General features: G+C 42.6%; 1 protein-coding gene across 6 annotated transcripts in view; it reads right to left on the bottom strand.

Moving 5' to 3' along the window:
• CNTN4 (contactin 4) overlaps nt 1-21,060 on the bottom strand; it is a 783,747-nt gene that overhangs the window by 59,758 nt on the left and 702,929 nt on the right. For all 6 annotated transcript variants that reach the window (XM_081073436.1, XM_081073440.1, XM_081073435.1 and 3 more), the window contains one exon: nt 4,751-4,878. In XM_081073436.1, the coding sequence (XP_080929562.1) occupies nt 4,751-4,878 (128 nt within the window). The remainder of the gene's footprint in view (nt 1-4,750; nt 4,879-21,060) is intronic.

Raw genomic sequence — 21,060 nt, forward strand, 5'->3', positions numbered from 1 at the left:
AATGTTATGAGACGAAAGGGGAAGTACATTTCTTTCTGTAAGGGGTTAAACAGTCAGTTTTTTAGGCTTTGCTGGTCAAGAGGCAAAATTGAGGATATTATTATGTAGGAATGTATATGTCACATGGTCTCTTGTCATGATTATTCAACTGCTGCTGTTTAGAGCAAATCAACCATAGTCAGTATGTAGAGATGACGGGGCTGTGTTCCACTAAAACTTTATGTGTGGACACTAAAATGTGAATTTCATAATTTCATAAAATTTTTACATGTCTCAAAATAGTGTACGTGTTTTTTTTTTTTTTTTCCAACCAGTTAAACACTTGGAAACCATTCTTTTGTATGGGTCCTGGGCTATACAAAAACAGCCAGCCAGCTGGGTTTGGCCTTCGGGCCATCGTTTGCCCACTCCTGAAAATGGAACGTTTTCAAACTTGGCTATATATGAGGAGCACCTAGGATGTTTATTAAAAATATAGATTTGCTAGGGTAGGGGTGAGACCTAGGATACCTGCACTTCTACTAATCACCCTACTGAACTTTCATTGGCTTGGTGGCAGGTACCGCGTTCTTTGGGGTGGGACGGGGTTTCTCAGTGTGTAGTCTGGAACCACCAGCCATAGTTCCAGCAGGTCATTTTGGAGGTAGTGCAGCAGAGTAACTATGGTAACAGCAGCCACAGCTTAACGCCCTGCTTCTCGTTTTGAGCCCAGGAGCTGATCAATAGAAGCCAAGTTATGATAACCACAGCTATCTGGCGAGACTACACCCGAGACAAATACTCCTGGTGACTCTTCTCTTCAACTGCCACTTACACACAAGTGTCCCATGAAACCTGTACAGCAAAGACTCTGCGTCCAGCAGAACAGCATGCCTTTCATTCCACTGTCCAGACAGAAGTGAACTAACAGGTACAGCGTCACACGTCAATGCAGCCTGCCCGCCATGTAGTTCTTAATGACATCAAAGGTCACATATTCTGCATTGTATTAGGATTCGGAGGTCTGGTTTGAGATCTGTTCTTGCTTAAAATTAAAGTCGCAAATATACTGTAACTAGCTTGAAAAATGAAATCCGTAGGATGTAGAAATTCAGATGATGGGATGGTTAGCAAGAGCCCTCTGGGCACCTGTCCCACTTGCGCAGCTTGGAAGGCCGCTTGCTCACACGTCATCTGAATATTTCTCCATCTGACCACTGCCTGACTCAGACGTGTTTTAAACCTCCTGTACCTGGTGTAGTGGCTTTGTCCCCTGGCGCTCTTTCTTTACTTCCTGACCCTGTGTTGTGCACCACCTCCCGCCTCTCTCTGGAACATGGGGGTGGGAGCGGGGAGGAAGAGAATTGGATTTTAAGTGTTGTTAATGATAGAATTATCATGAAAAGGTCGGAGAAGATGTGCTCTGATGCCTGACCTTCCGTGTTTTAATCCCAGACATATCAGGAGATCAAAATGAATACAAGCACCTCTTTAGGGTGGAGAACACCTTCTCTGATAAATGAGTCCCTCTGTAGTTTTCAAACTTGAATGAACACAGCGCCCTTAGTTATATTTGGGGTCAAATGGTCCCATTTGCATGAAAGGGGTGGGGCTCAGCATTTTGATGTGTGAGTCAGTACCTGGCACAGGTCACCGGGAGCTCGGAACAGTTTTCTCGGCCTTCTCGTGCTTTCCGGGGCAGGTTTCTAAACTGTCTTTCTCGGTGTCTGTTAACGTCCTTCGCAGGGACCCGGAGGCCGCTCTGCACATTGCACACTTCCTGCTAATGCTACCAGGAGTCAGAACCAGCCCCCCCACCGCCCAGGGGGGGCGGTTCTCTCTAATACCTTCCCACCTCGCCCATAGCAACACGGTTGTTAACCTCGGGGAACACAAGGACCAGATAAAGCTCATGTTTCTTTTCGTTTTCCCCCACTTCATCTAGAAGAATACAAGAACCAGAGGACCTCTGTGGAGAAGCTGACTGCCGCCACTGGCCACACAAAAGGCTACTTTGAAACAAATGAGTTCTGCCTGGCCAGCTGCAGGGACACCACTTGTCACAGCCCGTACCTGCACACCTCTGCCTTCCTCTTTTCACAGCCCCACGTTCTTCCCGCCCAGTCCTTCCCTGTCCCCATCTAGTAGGAAATTTCAATTTTAAAGCGCCCCATGTGCAGGGATGCACTGAGCCTGTCACGTGTCCCACTAAGTCCTTTCCCCATGTCCACTGCACTGAACTCTCCTGAAAGTTGCCGGTAACTCATGTTCCCCAGGCTTCATAGACCGTCTTCATGCTTTTTTTCACATACCCTCAGGTGACAATGCACCTTAACACGTTTCTTTATACTGACTCCCTTCTTTACTTAAATACATTGTAAAAAGAGAGATTTTTTATCCTTGCCATAAATGGAAAACTAATGTTTTCCTAATACACGTTGAATAAAAGAAGCAATCACTAAAATTAAAAAAAAAAACAAAGGTGACCTATGAACTGCCTAAAACTCTCTCGTATAACTTCCTTAGAGAATTGCTGTTTACATTTTACTAGAAGGCAAGGTGACCATGGTGTCTTTCATAACTGGTGTATCTGTGAGCTTTGCACCGCGATTCAGGACAAGACCAGCCCGGGGAGTGGCAGGGTGGCCGGCAGCGGCTTTGTCCTGGGGCTGGAGGTTCTGCTGGGGTGAGAACTCCCATGCAAAACAGGACCTTCCATTCTGCCAGTTCTCAATCACTTGAGAGCTGAGGAAGTCAAGGTTTATGAGGAGGCTGGCAATCAAATACAGGACATAGGTTGTTTCCACATGTGAAAATTCCCCACTTTCAGCAGGACAGAACAGCATACACGTGGTTTCTCTGTGGAGGTGTCTTCTCTTTCACCCCTCAGTCATTTCTTTGGCGGGCTTACTTCTTACTTACTTACTTTGCTAATGATTCTAATGTGTTGGGGTGGACATTTCATAAATGTTCATTTCAATATGGTTTAGAATAAAAACACAGCCGTTTTATTAACATATAAACAACAACAACACTACTGCTGTTGCCGAGGTGCCAGGCACTACACTAAACACTTAACGTGGATTATCTCAGTCATCACAACACCCCTAATATCCCCACACTGGTTATCATCTGTCCGAGGCCATAGAGCTATTAGGTTGGTGCGAAAGTAATTGCGGCTTACAAAGTTCAAAAATTGCAAAAACAGCAATTACTTTCGCACCAACCTAACAGTAAGTAGGAGAAAGGAGATTCAAAGCCCGGTCTCTCCATTCTAAGCCCCTCCCCTTCATCACTACTTAAGACCACTGCTTCTTAGATTGAATTCTCTTAGATCTCGGTAACTAACAAATACTCTATAACAGGTGTCAGCTCCGAAACCTTGGGACCCCTCCTGGTCCTGGCTGATCACTCAGCTTCCTTTTGCAGCTGAAGTAGCTTAAGTTAGCAAAGACCTCTAGCTGGAATTTTGTTTTACAAAGGTTCTCTAACCTTCCTCCTTTACCCTGTGAAACAGAGTGAGCACACAGTCACATGCCATGCAATTGTTCCGAGTGAAGAATTCAGAGACTGAAATCCGTGGAGTCAATCTAAATATGGATTTACTTTTGACTTTGGGGCTTCCAATTTTCTATCTGCACAGACACACATGTTTATGACAAAAAGGCTTCCCCAAATGGTAGGACTTTTCCAACTTCCAATGACCCCAAAGTATGTAATTAGGTGATTTTTAACTTTTTTCTTTAAATTAAAATTGAGCCAAATATTCTTCGTGAAAGTTTTTATTTGCCTCAGGCTATCTTACCTTATAGAGAAAGCTACAAACGGGCCAAAAGGAACTAATATGATGTCACCCGTTTATATTAATTATGCAGAAACAGGAATAATAAGTGCAAGTGCTTCCCACTGCAGAGGAAAGAACCAGGAGAAGGCAGAACCAGGGTTACTAAGTTAACATCCCTTTCCCGCAGCGGGTCACCTTGAGAAAGTCACACCCCCAGCTTTGTCATCCTCAGTCACATCATCACCAAGATCCCTTCAACTCCAAACTATAGCTATAAGTAGGCGTGAAATAAGGTGATAGGAATGGAAATAAAATGTAAATGAAAACTGCAGCCTTCACCGTTCTCACTCAGTACCTTCAGTCCTTCCCATCAACCCAGTGGTGCTGGAACACGTGATGTCACATGCTGTGCGACAGCATGAGAGACTTTCTGTCATGACTAGAAAGCACCCAGGGTAAGGGACGTGGAAAACTTAAAACTGACAGGGTTGACTAGTGAGTACAGCAAAGCACAGAGGTGATCAAAGCCCTTTATTAGCAGAATAATCGGCGTCCGCATCTCTGAATAACTGGGGCAGAACTTCTAAAAAACCGCCAAAGTCATTGTTTAAACAATGCTTGCTAAAAATAGTATTTGAATCATGGGTTTTTAATTTGTTAGCACAGTCTTCCTAGATATGAATTTCAAATCTACAGAGACTTGAAGGAAATTTAATTAAAGGACTGAAGATAGTATTAGTTACAATACCGTAATAGATACAATGGCTGTAATTCTCCGAATTGTGCTGGATGATTCTGAAAAAGATAGCCTTTCCATCACAGTCATTACCCACTTCTCTAAGAATTATGAATCATATCATGTTTGCCATGATGAATTAATTTAGCAGCGATATCTACTCATATTAATATGAATGGCACCACTTCTATAGATTACATTATTAGAAATGATAATAGAAATATTAATGTATGCGTTGTCCGAGTCATTACCTTTCACTATCAAGTTCCCAGTGCTGCTTGCAGTTCCAAAATGGTTAGTGGCTACACAGGTGTAGCTCCCAGCATCTGATTTAGTCACATTGATGATTCTGAGGCTTCCATCTTCAGAAATGGTAATTCTGAAATCAAAGCAAATGAACCCCGAATGGTGAGTTTATCACATACGACTAACTGGGAATTATTTATGTCATCTTTCCTACTATAAATCACGGCTACACCGTTTGACAGCTTCGTCTTTATTTAGGGTATTTGTCTATGTACACATACATATAATTAGGATACGTGGCTTTAATCTTTGTAATACTTTTCTGGCTAAAATGCTCTTGACATTCTGTTGGAATAACTATTAAAAAATATTAGATAGGTGGTCGCTACTCTTTCTTTTTGGCAGCTCTCACCACATTCCGTGAAGGGAAAGCTCATTGTGGGTCACCATTCATCTTCAAACTGCTAATGAGGAAGAAGAGAAAAATCCCTTAATGAGTGACTTTAGGAATTGTCATTGAAATTGTTTTCCTCTAGATGAGAGGCTTAAATTAAATGAGCTATTATTGCACATATTTATTTCTGAAATGGGTCAGACAATACTTTAATGAGAGGTAAGAAAGGAACTTAAAAAAATTAAAATATTTCACGACATGGTATGACTTTCGCAGAACAGCAAGTGTGGACAGCACATCTCAGACCTCACAATTAGGAACAAATATCTACAACGTGGTGAGAAGGTAACACTTTCTCTGACAGACACAAGGCTGGACCAGGGAGGATTCTAGAGAAGCCTGTTTTCAACATGACTACAGCAGAAGAAGCTGCAAAGTTGAGTAAGACGTACACAGCGTGGCTTAGAGGCTGGTCAGAGAAATAAAAAATGTCCACAGATAGCTCATTCAACCCAAGTGGCTGTTCAATTGCTACTATATCTTGCAGATTTACCTACTTCTTCCTATTTCTTCTGCTCCCTCCTTCTCAGGAAGCCCCCGGAAACTGTCCTCAGTGATCTGCCCAATTCTACACTTGTTCTCCCAATGCATTCTTTTAAAATACAAATCAGATGGCCTCACTCCCGGGTTGAAATAGTGACCCCGGCTCCCCACTGCGCTCAGAATAAATTCCTTCCTGGAACCTCCAGGACCTCTCCCTGCTGACTTGATTTCATTCTCATCCGTGACCATTTGATGAACTCCAGTCACACGTCCTTCTGCAAGTTCCTTGAGCACCTGGAACCCTTTTCCAGCTCGGGCTTAGCTCCTCTTCTGCCTGCCTTGACCTCTGGAAGAAGTTCCCACCTTCTCCCCGTCTCAAGACCTCGACTTAAGGGCAGCTTTTCCTTATAGACCTTTCCTGACTCCCATTTCGAAAGTGGATCTCCCTGTGATTCTCTTTTCCTGCAGCCACTTTACTTCTTCCCAAGCACAATCTAGAAGTTTTGTTTACGTGTTAACTGTTTTATCACGTGGAATATGAGCTTCCCTGAGGGCAGGGACTGGGTTCGTGGAGCTTGTACATGGGATGACATGCTGTAGATGTCTGTGAGTGTCTGTGAAGTGATGGAGTAACTACGTAAATAAATAAATATCCATTGAGAAGGTCAATGACATGTGACAGGAATTCAGAGTGCTAAACCATGTGACACTGGCCTAGACTTAACAGAGTCCTTTACCAATAATTGGAACAGGGGATCTCTGATGGGCACAGTTTCATTTCACAGCACTTTGGGCCAGTCTTTTGAAGACCACAGGTGAAGAGTTAAATACACTGGGTCACAGACGCTGCACATATTTTTCGTAAAGTCTCTCAGGGATGGGGAAGCTATAGCCTTCATGACAACCCGTCCCACGTTCCAGGTCCCAGGCCGATGGGAAGGTGTGAGCGTGTAAGAACTCTATAAAGGATGTTGCCGTCGGGGCAGGCATTCAGATTCCAGTTCTGTCAGCTCTAGCTGTATGATTGGGGGCAACTTGTTCTGAGGTTAGCTTCCTCATTTATAAAATGGAGCCAACAACAGCAATCTGATAGGCTGATGGTAAGAATTAGGTCAGAGAGGGTCAGGGAGAGTTCTAGTACATTTCCTGGTATTTATTAGGGTGGTTTTCTTTCATCTTTAAAACTGTGTCCTCTTATTTAGTCATTTGTACATATGGGGAAAATTGAGCAATATTCTCTGAGCATACTTCCTTTTAATATAGTAATGAAATCAGGGGTTTTTTTGCCACTCCAGTGATCATTTCTGACAATCTGAAGTCTATACACAAGCGAGCTAAGTCATCAGATCAGTGAAGATATGGACGTGGTGGCCCTTGGTTCATTAGGACCACAGACACACACACACACACACACACACACACACACACACACACACACATAACAGTTCCCAGTAAAGACCATGTGATGTCCCATTAGCCAAACAGCAGATGTACCCACAAAAAGATCAAATCCTGGTGATCAAATCCTAATCACCTCAATAATCACAAAAACAGCTTTCGAGGAGTTAATCATAGTCCTGTTTATAAAACAATCTGTTGCAAACTGTGAAATGGGGGCATGTGGCCACTCAGAAAGGAAGGTGACATCTGTGTTTTGGATACGAAGTCATCTTCCATGAGGTGACGTAGGCGTGGGACAGATCTAACAGTAAGGGGTGAGCTGATCCTCTCAAAGGACCAAGGGCTATCAATAATTTGCACCATTTGAAGTGGTACTGTTGTAATTCCCAAAACATAAAGCCGTCACCTGGCTCACACTGTGTAATGCCAAAGGCCATGGGAGACAAGCAAAGGATTTGTCATCCGATGTCCTGGGTTCCAGTCTTGACCTGATACTTGCTAATGACCTGGCTGAATTACTGACGCACTACGACACGGTCTCTCAGCCTTGACACGTTGGGACCAGACAGTTCCTTCTCCTGAGGAGGACATTTAGCAGCACCCCTATCCCTAACCCAGGAGACTGCAGCAGTTCCGCCCCTCCCCCCACGACGTGACAATCAAAAATGTCTCCTCAGGGAGGTACTGCGCTATGTCAGCTTTTCTTTCTTTAATCTCCCAGGGGACTATGATTATCTTCTACAATGAGACACGTAAAAAGTTCTGTTAACGGTAAAGTTCTGTAAAATGTTGTTCCCAGTGTCATTTCCATTCCTGCACCCCTAGTTTTGGTATTTCCACTGCACAAAAGACACATTGTCGCTACCCCAGCTGTGGGACCAGTTTGCTCTTCACCACCTCTCACTGGCTCTCTTGCCCCGCCCCAAAATTTCCCTGCCCATTTTCCTATGTGCCCTGTGAAATGACAAAATGAGACTGCAAACCCGTGTATTGCTCATTTTTAAGACATCAGTGCCTGGCGTGGGTTTAGTGTCCCAGTCCTCCCACTGTTACTTGTAGAAGAGGAAAACCTCCAAGGCTAGAATTCCAGACAACGAAGAAGGTCAGTGACGGAGACCTCTGCAGAAGGGGGAGCATTGAGTAGCCTTCATTAAATCACATCAAATTGCCGTGGCTGCTCATTCTCCCGAGATATTATCCAAATGTGGTATAATATGATGTTCTGGGAACTGTTCTTTTGTGAAATTCAACCACTTTCTTATCCAAGCAATATAGTGTAGTGACTAGGAACATAAACCCTGGAACTGAACTGTCCAGGCTCAAATCAGGCTTGTGCCACTTATGAGCTATGGGGCTTTGGATAAGTCAATGGACCTAAATTTCCTTATTTGAGTAATGGGATGATAAAAGTAACCATGTCTCATAGGGCTGTTGCAGAGATGTGCAGAGCTCAGAACAGTGCCTGGCAGCTGAAAGGTACCATATTAAGTGCATGAGCTGAATGTTCTAGTAACTAAAACTGTATCCTCCTAGATCTGTTGTTTCAAACATGAATAAAGGACTCTGTTAAGGCCAAGATTGCTACGGAGCAGATCTGTCCTCCCAAGTCCTATAGCACGTCATTACGCCTAATGAAGCACCTGGGTGACATTGATGGTCATGGAGACTACAGCTGACTCCTTCATTCACGGATATCTACCGAATGCTTCCTGGATACGAGGCCTGTCTAAGTCAGGAGGAGCTTAGATGGTTGTACATCAGGAAGCGATGCCCAAGTGTTCTATATCATCACACATGCATTTCCATGAGTCATAGTACCAGAAGCTCTTTCCCATACTGTCTACAGTGTGCACATGGGCAGGATTGAGGCCTGGCCAATCAGGAGACCCTATGTTCCTGTGCGCAGTGATGGTTTAGGGATGGGCATGCCACCAAAACCAGGAGCTATCCGAGCACACTCTCTCTTTCTGCTGGATGGTTCAGTTTGGAAATGGGGACCTAGAACTGTTGGCAGTCATCTTGTCTGACATACTGAGAAAGCATGCCTTAAAGAAGCCAAGCAAAGACAAGCAGAGCCTGAGAGAGGAGAGGGAGAGGGGAGGGTTGGGGAGAAGAGGGAGAGAGGGAGGGAGAAGGGGAGGAGCGAGAAGGGGAAGGAAAAGGGAGAGAAGGAGAGGGGGAGGGGAAGTGAGAGGAGGGGAAAAGAGGGAAAGGCAGAGACCTTATGGAATCTTTGAACCTGTTTACATCCATGTTAAACCCAGCAGCTTCCCTCAGATGCCTTGTTGTATGAACCAATAATTTAAGATACCAGAAATTGGGTTTTAAGCCATTACAACTGGACAGGTCCAATTTCCAATCTCTTAAAGTACTGAATTTGTTCCGGAGACGGTGGCAGTGAAATTGGAGGAGAAGGAATGGGTTCAGCAGGTGATTCCGAGGCTATCCCTGCAGAACTTGTGGCTAGAAGATTCGATGAACTCAACTGTGGAGGAATAACCCCAGACTTCTGAGAATGAAAAAATTCACCTGAGTTTTCCTCGTACACGGCTATGATACTTTTGGCTACTTATTTGTGTAGATAAAAGCTAAATATACAACGACCTGATGCTTTTCATTTGTTATATAGGATTTTCACGAGTGAGGGATTAGCATTAAAGCTAGCATTTGGCCTTGGGGTGCTAATTTGGACTACTTCAAAGAACTTTTGATATGCATCTCAACACGAACGTGTAGATACTTGCTTCCTTTTAATTAAGATCTTATAACAACTTAGAAAAAAGGTTTTACAACCAGTATTTCCACATTCCCTTTTTTCCCTGTGAACAGAGCACCTGAATCCAGTCTAAGGATGGTTTTGTTTTCATGTTTGTTTCCTCTTCAGATGTTGAGGATTCCATTTCATCTTACTTTCCCCATTGCAGACTGTTGATTGACCTGTAGCTATCAGCTTGATATTGAACTTTGAGCCTCTCCTAATCCTCATTAACAGTGATAGCCTTAGATAAAAAGAATTGAAAATGTAAATCCATTCCTGACTCAAAATGATTAGCCGTGACCTACCTGTAGGTGTTTTTTAAATCAATGAGAGTATCAAAGGAAAATCAAAGCTGATAAAGCAGCAAGGAGTGAAAATAAAGGTGTGACCCAGGACTTCATTTTCCCTACATGAAAAGAGGTCATCTCATTCACAGCCCAGTAAATTATGGGCTGCATAGAGAAGCAGCCATCCCCCCACTGTCATTTGGAAATTTCAGATCCAGAGAGGATAGGGGCATCTTTGGAATGGTGAGACAAATTGAATCTCTCTTTCTTAATATGAAGCTCTGGGTTACAGCCATTGAAGAGCTGACCTTGTCAGTCTTATAAATCAAAACCAGTCTGGGGACATTGGACCTTTAAAAATGCTGATCTTTCCTTTTTAGTAACAGATGACAAAAGCTGCCAACTCCACAATATTCTATCGCCCTGTATAGGAGGGTTATCCCCAAGTGGTGACCTATGATTTTCTGAGCAGTTCTGCATGGAAGCCCAACGGAAGTGACAGAGGCACCACGTCCCCGCCTGCCTCTGAGTCACAAGGAAACACTTCCTTAGGAGTAAATCCCTTTAAAAGTCAACTTAGAAAATCTGCAAAAGGGGGAATGATGGATTAATAATAACACACGATGCAATATACAGATGACGTACTATAGAAAGGTATATTTAAAACCTATATAATGTTACTAACCAATAGCACCCCAATACATTTAATAAATAAATATCTGAATTCAAAATAATAATAATTTCCTCTCAACCAACAAACAACAGAAATATCAAACTATTCACTTAAATTTGAAATCATCTTTAATGTAGTTAGATCGGGGATAATGTAATTTGCTTAAAATTACGTGCAATGTAAAAAATTTCAAAGGGTCACAATGGCCTTTTCCTTTCTTTTGTACTTGATGAGTTCCAGAAATCATGTTTGAAAGTTGAAAGCCTGAACGTGAAGGGCTAGGTTTACATATTACGAGGGAGGTCAACATGCCTGGAGGGCTGAGATAGGATATAAAACCTCAAGCCTGGTTAATATAAGCACTGCTACTTGTCTGCTAAAGCAAACTGGCAGGATGGCGGAACTGTCACAGGAAGCCGGTCCCCAGGAGGCCACCAGTGGTGCCCTAGAATGAGGCCAGTTCTGCCAGATATCCCCAAACTACACCTAGTGAGAAGGTACAGGGCTGCATGCCCATAGGCAGCCCCTCATCAAAGGGCCTTTAGGGTTAAGGCCATACTTCCCTCCCTCCTGGACTGTCTCTTCCCCAGACGTACCACACGAGAGAACAGAGCAATGGAGCAGGAGGGGAAATCGAGCATTGTATTCCTGTTCTAGGGCTGCCATGGTGAAGTCTCACAAACCGGCTACCTTAAAACAATAGGAATTCATTGCCCCACAGTTCTGGAAGCTAGAAGTCTGACATGGAGGTGCTGGCAGAGGGGGTTCCGTTGGGAGGCTCTGAAGGAGAACCCTTCCTCTCCTCTCTCCTAGCTCTCTTCTGGTGACGGCAGTCCTACGCATTCCTTGGTTTCTAGAAGCACCTCTCCAAGCTCTGCCTCCCTCGTACCGGGTGGTCTTCCTACGTGTCTCTTCACGATGTCTTCCCTCTGTGCATGTCTGTACCCACATTTCCCTCTTCCTACAAGGACACTGGTAGCCTGATGAGGATCCACCCTAATCCAGTACGACCTCCTCTCAATTTGATTACATCTCAATTTGAAGCAAAGAACTTACTTCCAAATCAGCTTACATTCTAAGGTTTTGGGTAGATGTGAAATTTAGGGGGATGTTCTTTAACCTCCAGCAGGCAAGAGAGGACAGTCACCAGGGTTGTGGGTCTGGATTGAGCCAGCCGCCTCTGTAGCCTTTAGAGGATGGGGAGAGGGAGTGATGCAGAGGTGTGTTAGCTTCCACGGGCTAGCACCAACACACGTGCTCGCTACTCAGGGCCCCCCTCCGTGTGGGCCTGGCCTTTCCCCAGTAGTATCTAGCAGACACCTGAAATGATCGCTCTTTCAGTGGTATCTTAACAACCATGTTTTCCCGAAAATAAAACCTACTCCAAAAATAAGCCCCAGTTAAGATCATCAGCCAGACGGATTGAGTACGTTATGACGATGTTCCAGAAGAAGATGACATAACTGTATTTGAATAAATGTAGCTGGTTGTACATGAAAAAATAAGACATCCTTTGAAAATATGTCCTAACGCGTCTTTTGGAGCAAAAATTAATATAAGACCTGGTTTTATTTTGGGGGAAATACGCTATAAGACTCGGTCTTAATTTCGGGGAAACATGGAATTACATGCAGAGTCTGAAGGCCACATCTGGGGTGGTAATGAATAATGGGTAAAATAGTCGTGTCCAACAGAAAAGCCAAAATTACGGCCTACCTGCAATTTTAATTTCTTCTTTAATTAAGCCAGTTTATCTGTTGGATTAAACTAGATCTATTTTTTTTTTGTTAATCTGGCCACTTAATTAATATTTATTTTGATATTAAAATTATAGCCAAAATTGGGTAGTTAAAATCTTGAAGGTATGGAGAGGTGGCTATGAGGACACAAAGGAAAAGATGTATGTACTCAGCCCGTCCATCAACAGGAATTCGCCTGTGACCGACAGACTTGGAGAAAGGTAGACTCGGCACCACGCTGGCTGAGTGCACACTGGGAACTAAGGATACGCTGGCCCATGAACTGGCATTGGTGTGCTGCAGACATGAGCAAAACACACCAAGACTCGCCTCTGAAGGGGAAAACGGGACTCGTTTTGGTTTAAATGGACTTCTAGTTTAATGAAATCCAAAAGGTATTTTAAGTTTTGTGAGGCTTAATTTTATGTGGCAACTTGACTGGGTTACGGGCTGCTCAGAGAGCTGGTAAAAGTGAAATCTGAGTGTGTCTGGGCCAGTGTTGCAGGAAGAGATTAGTGTTTGAATCGGCAGACTGAGTAAGGACTGCCCTCCCCAGTGTGGGCATCATCCAACCTTTGGAGGGCCTGATAGAGCACAAAGGTGGAGGAAGGGAGAACCCGTTCTCTCCATTTGAGGTGAGACGCCCATCTCCTCCTGGCCTTCGACGTTGGCACTCCTGGTTCTGAGACGTCCACACTCAGCTGGGACCCACAATGCCGGTGCCCCCAGTTCTCAGGCCGTGGAACTCACTCTGAATCACACCCCCAGCTGTCCTGGGTCTCCAGCTTGCAGATGGCAGCTCATGGGACTTGTTGGCTTCCACAATTATGTGGGACAGTTCCTGTAATGAATCTCTTAGACACCCTTTTGGGTCTGGAGAGACCTAATATAGTTTTATCTGGAATTTGCCTGTGTTTGTATGGTGAATTTCAAAAGATGCATGGAAACGCTCAGCTTGATTGGAGAGAGTGAATTAGCTCAATCTACGGAAAGAAAGACTGCTCTGTGCAGCTCCTAAAGAGCCCATTGAAAGCCCTAGAAGATGGCTTTGCTCCCCATCTCAAGAAAAAGGCTCTGGATTACGGATTGAAATGAAGTTCCATGGGAACAGACCTCCTCCAAGGGCACTCTCAGGCCAACCTGTCATCGATCTTTCCATGGAGTCTGTGGCGGCAACAGACATCGCTATTGAACAGACACCCAGTGACAAAGTGCCCTGAGAGATAATTTGCTTTCTGTTGTAAGAGTTGAGTTTAATAAACCTCTGAACAAGCTGTGAGCTTCCACCTGCCCAAAGAACAACCAGCGGTTCGGAGCCTATCACCCCTTGCCTGCAGCACCGCTCGAAAGAGAAAATAAACTTCTGTTCGTTTAACCTATGATGCAGGTCTCACTTCCTCTGAAAACCAATAGTAAAAGCTCCGTTAACTAACCTGGAAGGAATATCTGCTCAGGGTGGAATAAGGATTAAACATCGTAGAGTCAATTTGAATTATTCCTTGTGACTATCATGGTTGGACGTCGGGATACTTTTCTTGGGCAGGTAAAAGCTTGTAATTGTATTTATTTATGAGGCAAGAAAATAACACTGAAAACACCATGTTTTGGGAAGAAAGAAATAAAATAAAGGATATGTTTTTCTCTAAAATTTGTCTCTTAAATTGCCACCTTTAAATTTTGCGGGATCTCTCTGTGTCTCCTAGAGTTCCTTTCTTCCAGGAACGTACGACTCAAGACAATTTCAACACAAATCTAAAAGGCATGATGAAGATGAATACCTTCTCTAATATTATATTCTACTTTCTGTATTTGTATGTATTTTTATCAGAGCATCATAATAAGTAATATTACTTTTATAATGAGGAAAAACTTATTAAATTACGAGGCACTCAGGAAGTATTATAAAACAAACATACACTGTCTTAGGACAAAGGATAGCTGGTAAAAGCACAGTTTGATAGCCAAATGCAGCTGTCTCTAGAAATAAGTGGAAATAAAGAAGAAGAAATCGCAAAAATGGACCAGCAGACCCAGAGGACTAGCCGATTCGTTGAGTGTGGGGTGCGCTGAGGACATTTATTTCACACCTGTGATGCACTGTTGGGTGCTGTTGGGTGTTTGCACTTAGTATCACATTTAATCCGCACAAGAACCCTGAGAAATAGGATTCTGTTTTCCAGTTTTCCAGTTGAGAGAAAGGAAATCCAAACAAGTAAATAAAAAATCCAACGGCTGTGCAGTTGATAAAAGATGGAGTACTACCTTACTACCAAGCTGGAACTCTTTCTACCATCCTGCAGTAGTGGGGGGTATAAGGAAGAAAGAAAACAAGAGGCAAAACACATTATATAAACATTGAAACATGAAAGAGGTATTCCTTCAATTGGCCATTAGATCTTGGGTTGTAATTAAACACTTTTTTGTTTGTTTTTGCTTTCTGATTTTATGGTGGACATTGCTTTTCCTAATATTGATAAATTGATTTTTAAACTATAGTCTGAAAGTGGAAGCAAAAGAAGAGAATGTATAAAAACATGACTGGAAGTTGTAATCCTAGAATCCTTTACCCCTAAGTAACTAAAAGGCCTGGAAGTCAATAATAATTATTAATTAGAAAGGGAGGGCCACTATATGGATTATGAAATTTAGTGAGGAGAGGAGGTTTCTCTAATGCAAACAGCAATGCTAGAAAAACAAAATGTTTTCATTTTATCATGAACCCAACTTGCAACCATTGGGGAATTGCAGGATCAAAGTTTGCTTGCTTCAACTCTTCATCTAAGAACTTCGTAACATTTCTAACAAATCAAAGAATCTCCTAGTTCCCACACCTATCACGATAGAACACCACCGTCTGGGTCCAGCTACAATTCAATTCCCAAGACCCCTCCCTCCTTGTACACTTGCGGCCCTTACTACTTCTGTCTTCTGTGGGAGACCCCAAGCTCCATAACTACGTCACCATAACGGTCATATATTTCTCTTTTTAAAAATAGTTTTCAATTTTTTCAATTGCAGTGGACACAAAACATTACGTTAGTTTCAGGTGTACAACATAGTGATTAGACATTTATATAACTGAGGATGCGATCACCCGATAAATCCAGTACCCACTTGACACCACGCATAGTTATTACAGTACTACCGATTCTATTTCCTGTGGTGTGCTCTACCATCGCCATGATTACTCTGTAACTACCAATTTGTTCCTCTTAATCCCCCCCTTTCACCTATTCTCCTGACCTCCTCAATCCAGCAACTTTAACGGTCACATAATCTAAGCTTCCCCAAATTCCCTGGTGCCTCATTCATGTACCACCAGACAGCGCGACTCCTTGTTCCAATATTTGTGGGAAAGTCTCTTATCCTCTCTGGGCTCATTTACCATCTCTCAAACAGGGGTCAGAACAGTAGCACCTATTTCTCACAGGATTCTGAGAAGGTAAAATGTGAAAATCCCCGTGAAACATTCATAATGGCGGTGGCCCTTAGTGAGCACTTAATACGCATTAGCTGCAGTGGTCATTGTTACTATTCTTTTCTGCATCGTTGTCATTCCCAGTCACCATATTTTCTTTAAGTGGCTCAAAGTTCAAAATCAAAGTAAGTGAATAGATAAACTTTAGATCGTTACTACTATAGATAGAAACTAACATCCCTTGATGCAAGTGAATGATAACCGTACAAATACAGATGACCAACATGTACCCCAGGTCTCATATTCCAGCTGGGTGCAGATGTCTGCCGGGATACCGAGCCCATGGAGGGCTTCTCCTCTGGTGAAAGGAGTATTACCGGGGCTGCAAGCGTTCTGACACACTAGGGCTAAACCGACTTTCCCGTTGATGTACTCAGAAATAAAGTAAGAGAACTATGCGGTTCAATGTCATTTGATGTCTGTGTACTGTGTAAGATTATCTGAGCACTTGGAGAGATGCAGGTCTTACATTTTGTGAAACACACATCTATTCTGACCATGATCCCAGGGTGCAGTTCTTTTTACAACATTATGACCAAATGGGCCATTGACCTGTGTTGTGCAGGTCCCTTGACTGCAAATTCATGACATTTCAAGGTTGTCCAATCTACCCACGTGGCATTTATCATACACTGTCTCAATATCCCATCACCCCATCTATCCAAACAGTTTCTGGAAAGCAGGGCCCAAGTCTCATACAGTAACTCTGATCATTTCCCAGCTGTCCTTTATGTACAAAGAGGCACACAACAAATATGTGGATTAATATTCATTTAGTTTTGAGAATTTTGGAGACACTGGTGACACTTCTTGGGATAAAGACTCTGAGAGCTAACATTTTTTTGGTGGGTGGTTAGAAGTCCGGGGTCTATAAGAATCAGAAGCAAATGATAACATTCTGCTATCAAAATGCAACAATGCACATTGTTTTTGAAAGCATACGGGTCCCTTATAGCCCCTCCATGTCACAAAACTGTAAAGAGAAATCATTGTCTTGGAGGAAACAGATATATCATCCAAACTTATACTCATAAAGGTGTGTAAGCTGTATTACTGTTTTCTATGAAGCTCAGTAAATGGACTCTGTGTAAATGGACTCTGAGTTAATACCTGGGTGTCCTCTTTCCAGGGGCACTATTTTTATGTGCTCCATACCTTCAGGTCTGTTTTGCATAGAAGTTTCCATGATCAACCGAGTCCTTGCAGCACTCTCGTCTCCTCTCAACAAATACTCAACCCAGTGTCCCATGAAAGATACTGGTGGGACCTGGCTGTCCTACTATTGGTTTCCCCCAGATGGAAAAGGAAGCTACTTCTTTTGAAAGAAGAGTCTATTCTTTTCAGACAAACCATCCAAAAAGGACTGTAAAGTTGCACAGGTAATGGGTTTTCTCATAAATAATTATTTTAAGGAACTGGTATGTGGTTCTGCTTCTCACGAACAGCCCAAGTCTGCGAGGACCTTTTTACTAATTCCAAGGGGAGTTTGATGACAGAAAAAGTGAAGAGCTTAAGAAAGGAGCCGGAAGCGCTTATAATTAAAGGTGTCTTGGTCCATGGGCAGAAGCTGGCAATTCAGATATGCCAGTGATAACGGGAGTTTGATAAGCATGATGGGAGGGGGTGGTGAAGAGCACAGATCGGCGTGAATCTGACCTACTTAAAGCAAAGCAAAGAGCAGGATAATATCTGGATATTTGTACTGTCTGTGTGTAAAAGAGTTTTCCGGCAAATCCTCCTCTAATAATCAGCACACTACATTTCTTGAAAAATCAGGTAAATGAGGCTTTTGGGTAAATGTTAAACTCGAAATAATGATGAAAGGAATATAGTAATCCTGAAAATACTGATAACCTCAAGCAACAAACCAAATGTGTCACAAGTATTTTCAAAGAATTCACAGTAGTGAATTATTCAAATCGGATATCTCTAATCAGTACAAAAATGAGATTGGCTAATATTCGCCTCGACAAAGCGTGCTTTGTTGCTTGGTCTCTTTGTCCGATATCTCAGGTCAAGTAACACAGAATTGTTAGACATGTTTGCCTTGGGTAGATGATAAGAGTCAGATAAAGAACTTATTAGAAGTTTTCTTTTGAGTGTTGTGTGCCTGGGAGTGTGTAGCTAAGAGAAAGGGAAGGAGAAAGGAAGGCAGGGAGGGAGAGAAGGAGAGGGAGAGGCAGAGAGAGAGAGAGGGAGAGGCAGAGAGAGAGAGAGAGAGAGAGAGAGAGAGAGAGAGAGAATATAAATGTGAGCTAGGTCCAAAAATAAGAAACAGAATGATTATTAACATCTATGAGTTACAGTTATGTGTGAAAAAAAGTGATGTTAATAGCAAATTCATTTTTTAAAATGAAGTAACCTGAATAATAAGTGATTTAGGGAGATTCACTTTGTAGTGGTCAAATAGCAGAGGGCGACAAAGTTGAAAAGAATATTAACCATCAGGAGGTCTGTATAATTAATCAGCAGTCCTACGAAGCACGCCATAAATGAGAGCTACAATTATACCACTGTGCTTGGAAAATAGGAGACTGGACTTTTTATGTAAGCATCTAGGCTTATTTTTTAACACCTGTCTCCAGCATAATGTGAAGTGCACTATAAGAAAGGTGGCCGAGAAAATTAATGCTTTCCTCACTGCTATTTACAACCTAATTTGCAAGTTTTCACAGCATCTTAATAGTCACATAGCAATTAAGAAAGAAATATCTATCATGCCATTCTTGAAGTTCCTGTCATGAAAGAAAACTCTAAAAGTTACTGGAAAATAAACTTCTTGTGGATGCTAAAATTTGATATGAACCATTTTCCTTTTATGAAATTAAGTATAACATTTACTTTTAACATGTAAGTTGTCCGTTTACAATTTTCAATCTGTTTCTACAGGCAACATACTTCAAGGTATGCCTTGCTACTGAATGAATTATTCCAAACCTTCTAGAATTACACATGTGTTTATGTTACGGGTAAAAATTGGTATAGTTTGGAAAGAAAAAAATGCCCGGTGAATATAAATTACAGTGTGCTAGATTCCTTGCCAGCTTAAGTTATACCACTGAATTAATTCCAGGTGATTCGCTAGGGTCTGTCCTCTGAAAAAAGGGAATTAAGAAAAGACACATATACAGAGGGTGCCAAAAAAGTATATACACATTTTAAGAAAAGAAAACTGTATTAAAATTTTAATACTCAATATATACCGGTAACAAAACATGAATACAAGTCACGTTTGACTTCTGCAATTACAAAAGGTGCTCAAAGTGGTTACCATCAGGGTCCAGACACTTCTGATTACGGCAAACTACTGCTTGAGCAACGTTGACCGAAGTGTCCACCTCTGTGTACATTTTTTTTGGCACTCCCGGTATATATGAAAAGCCTTACATGGAAAAGAATGTCTCGTTGTAACCTGCTTTGGAGTTCTACACCAATCCAGCCATTCTCTGACCACCATGTACCCACACAGTCATGGGCATCTGAGAATCAGCCCCAAACTATTATCTTTTAAGCATTTTAGTCCTCTTCCTAATTTTTGTAGCCTTGCCAAACCAAATACAGTAGTACCTCAGTTTTCGAACGTCTCCGTTGATGAAACTGCCGGTTTACGAATGCCGTAAAGGCGGAAATAAATGCTCCGGTTTTCGAATACATCTCAGAAGTCGAACATGTCACATGGCTTCCGCTGAGTGCAAGATCCTGAGGGCTAGCTGTCGGCTGTTTTCGAACATTTCAGAACTCGAACGATCTTCCAGAATGGATTACGTTCAAAAACCGAGGTACCACTGTAAGGGAAAACCAAGTCCTCCATTCTTGGTCTCCTCTGTTTTAGCCTACACATCATCAGGCCACAGGTATTTCCTGAGCACTTGCTGTATCAGAGGCATTGTGATAACCATCCCAGGGGATTCCAAAGGGAGAAGCAACACTGCTCTGGCCACATAGCTCCCCTGCGGGGTGGCCTCTATTGAATGCCTGCCCAGCGTCCACTCCTCTTTGTCTAGTAACATTAACAATCCTGATTTTCCCTTGGGAGGCCATGTCTTCCCCACTCACAGACCACCTAGTTTGGGTGGTTACAACACCATCCCCTGGATACTGGGGTGTTCATAGGACTCAGGTGTGGCCAGGGACAGTATCACATGCTCTTTCTTGGTTCAAGTGATTGGTTCTAGGGTGGGCCTACTCTAAGTACTACTGTATGAGACACAAGAGTGGGTGTTTGGCTTCCCTTTTAATAACTGATTACAAAAAGTTTATTCTGCCTTATAACAGAATTATTTAGAGTTCAAATTTTGTCACTTAGTGCTATTTCTGTTTTCCTGAAAAGTTACATAAAAATTATTTGGGAAGAGGAAGTCTGAACTGTCAAGTTTCTCAACCAATCCAGGCAAATTCCCTAGATAACTGCTAAGTTCTTCACCTCGCTCTGTCCTCATGGCGACAGAGTTCTCTGGAGGGATTATATTCCCTGTAAATTTAGGTTGGCTCTCCAGTGTTTCTTCTCAGTACCGATGTTCTTCTTAGGTGTTTAGGAATACGTTCCAAAGTACAAAATGATGGATTCTGACACTTATCTTACTTTTGAGGGGGGGGGGGAAGCATATTGTAATCAATTTCCAAGAAGCTTAAAAAGTGATTTTCTTGTGAGGAGAAATATGTACATGCTCACAGATTCTGTACTCAGTTCAGCTGCTGACAAACCATTTTTGGAACTGTTCTTGAGATTAGTGCAGAAAAACAGCAAATGCAATCTCAGCTTATTTGTTCCAGCTGATATTATCTCAACAGAAGGCTGTAGGCATGGGCTTTTGAGATAAGGCAGGCTGCCCTAAATTCCAACTGAAAATGGTCATGGTTCCAAGATGGATGACCCAGTCCACTTTTAACGGACACAACGTGAAGTACAAAAGGTGGCACGACTCTGTAATTATTATTTTAAATTAAATCTCATCGAACGTATTGTCATGGATTTTATGAACTCCTCTAAAGTGGGTATTGGAAAAAAAATGTCTTTCCTCCCAGACTTCAACTGTTAGAAT

Source organism: Rhinolophus hipposideros (assembly GCF_964194185.1).
Source record: "Rhinolophus hipposideros genome assembly, chromosome: 14".
Taxonomy (NCBI): Eukaryota; Metazoa; Chordata; class Mammalia; order Chiroptera; family Rhinolophidae; genus Rhinolophus; species Rhinolophus hipposideros.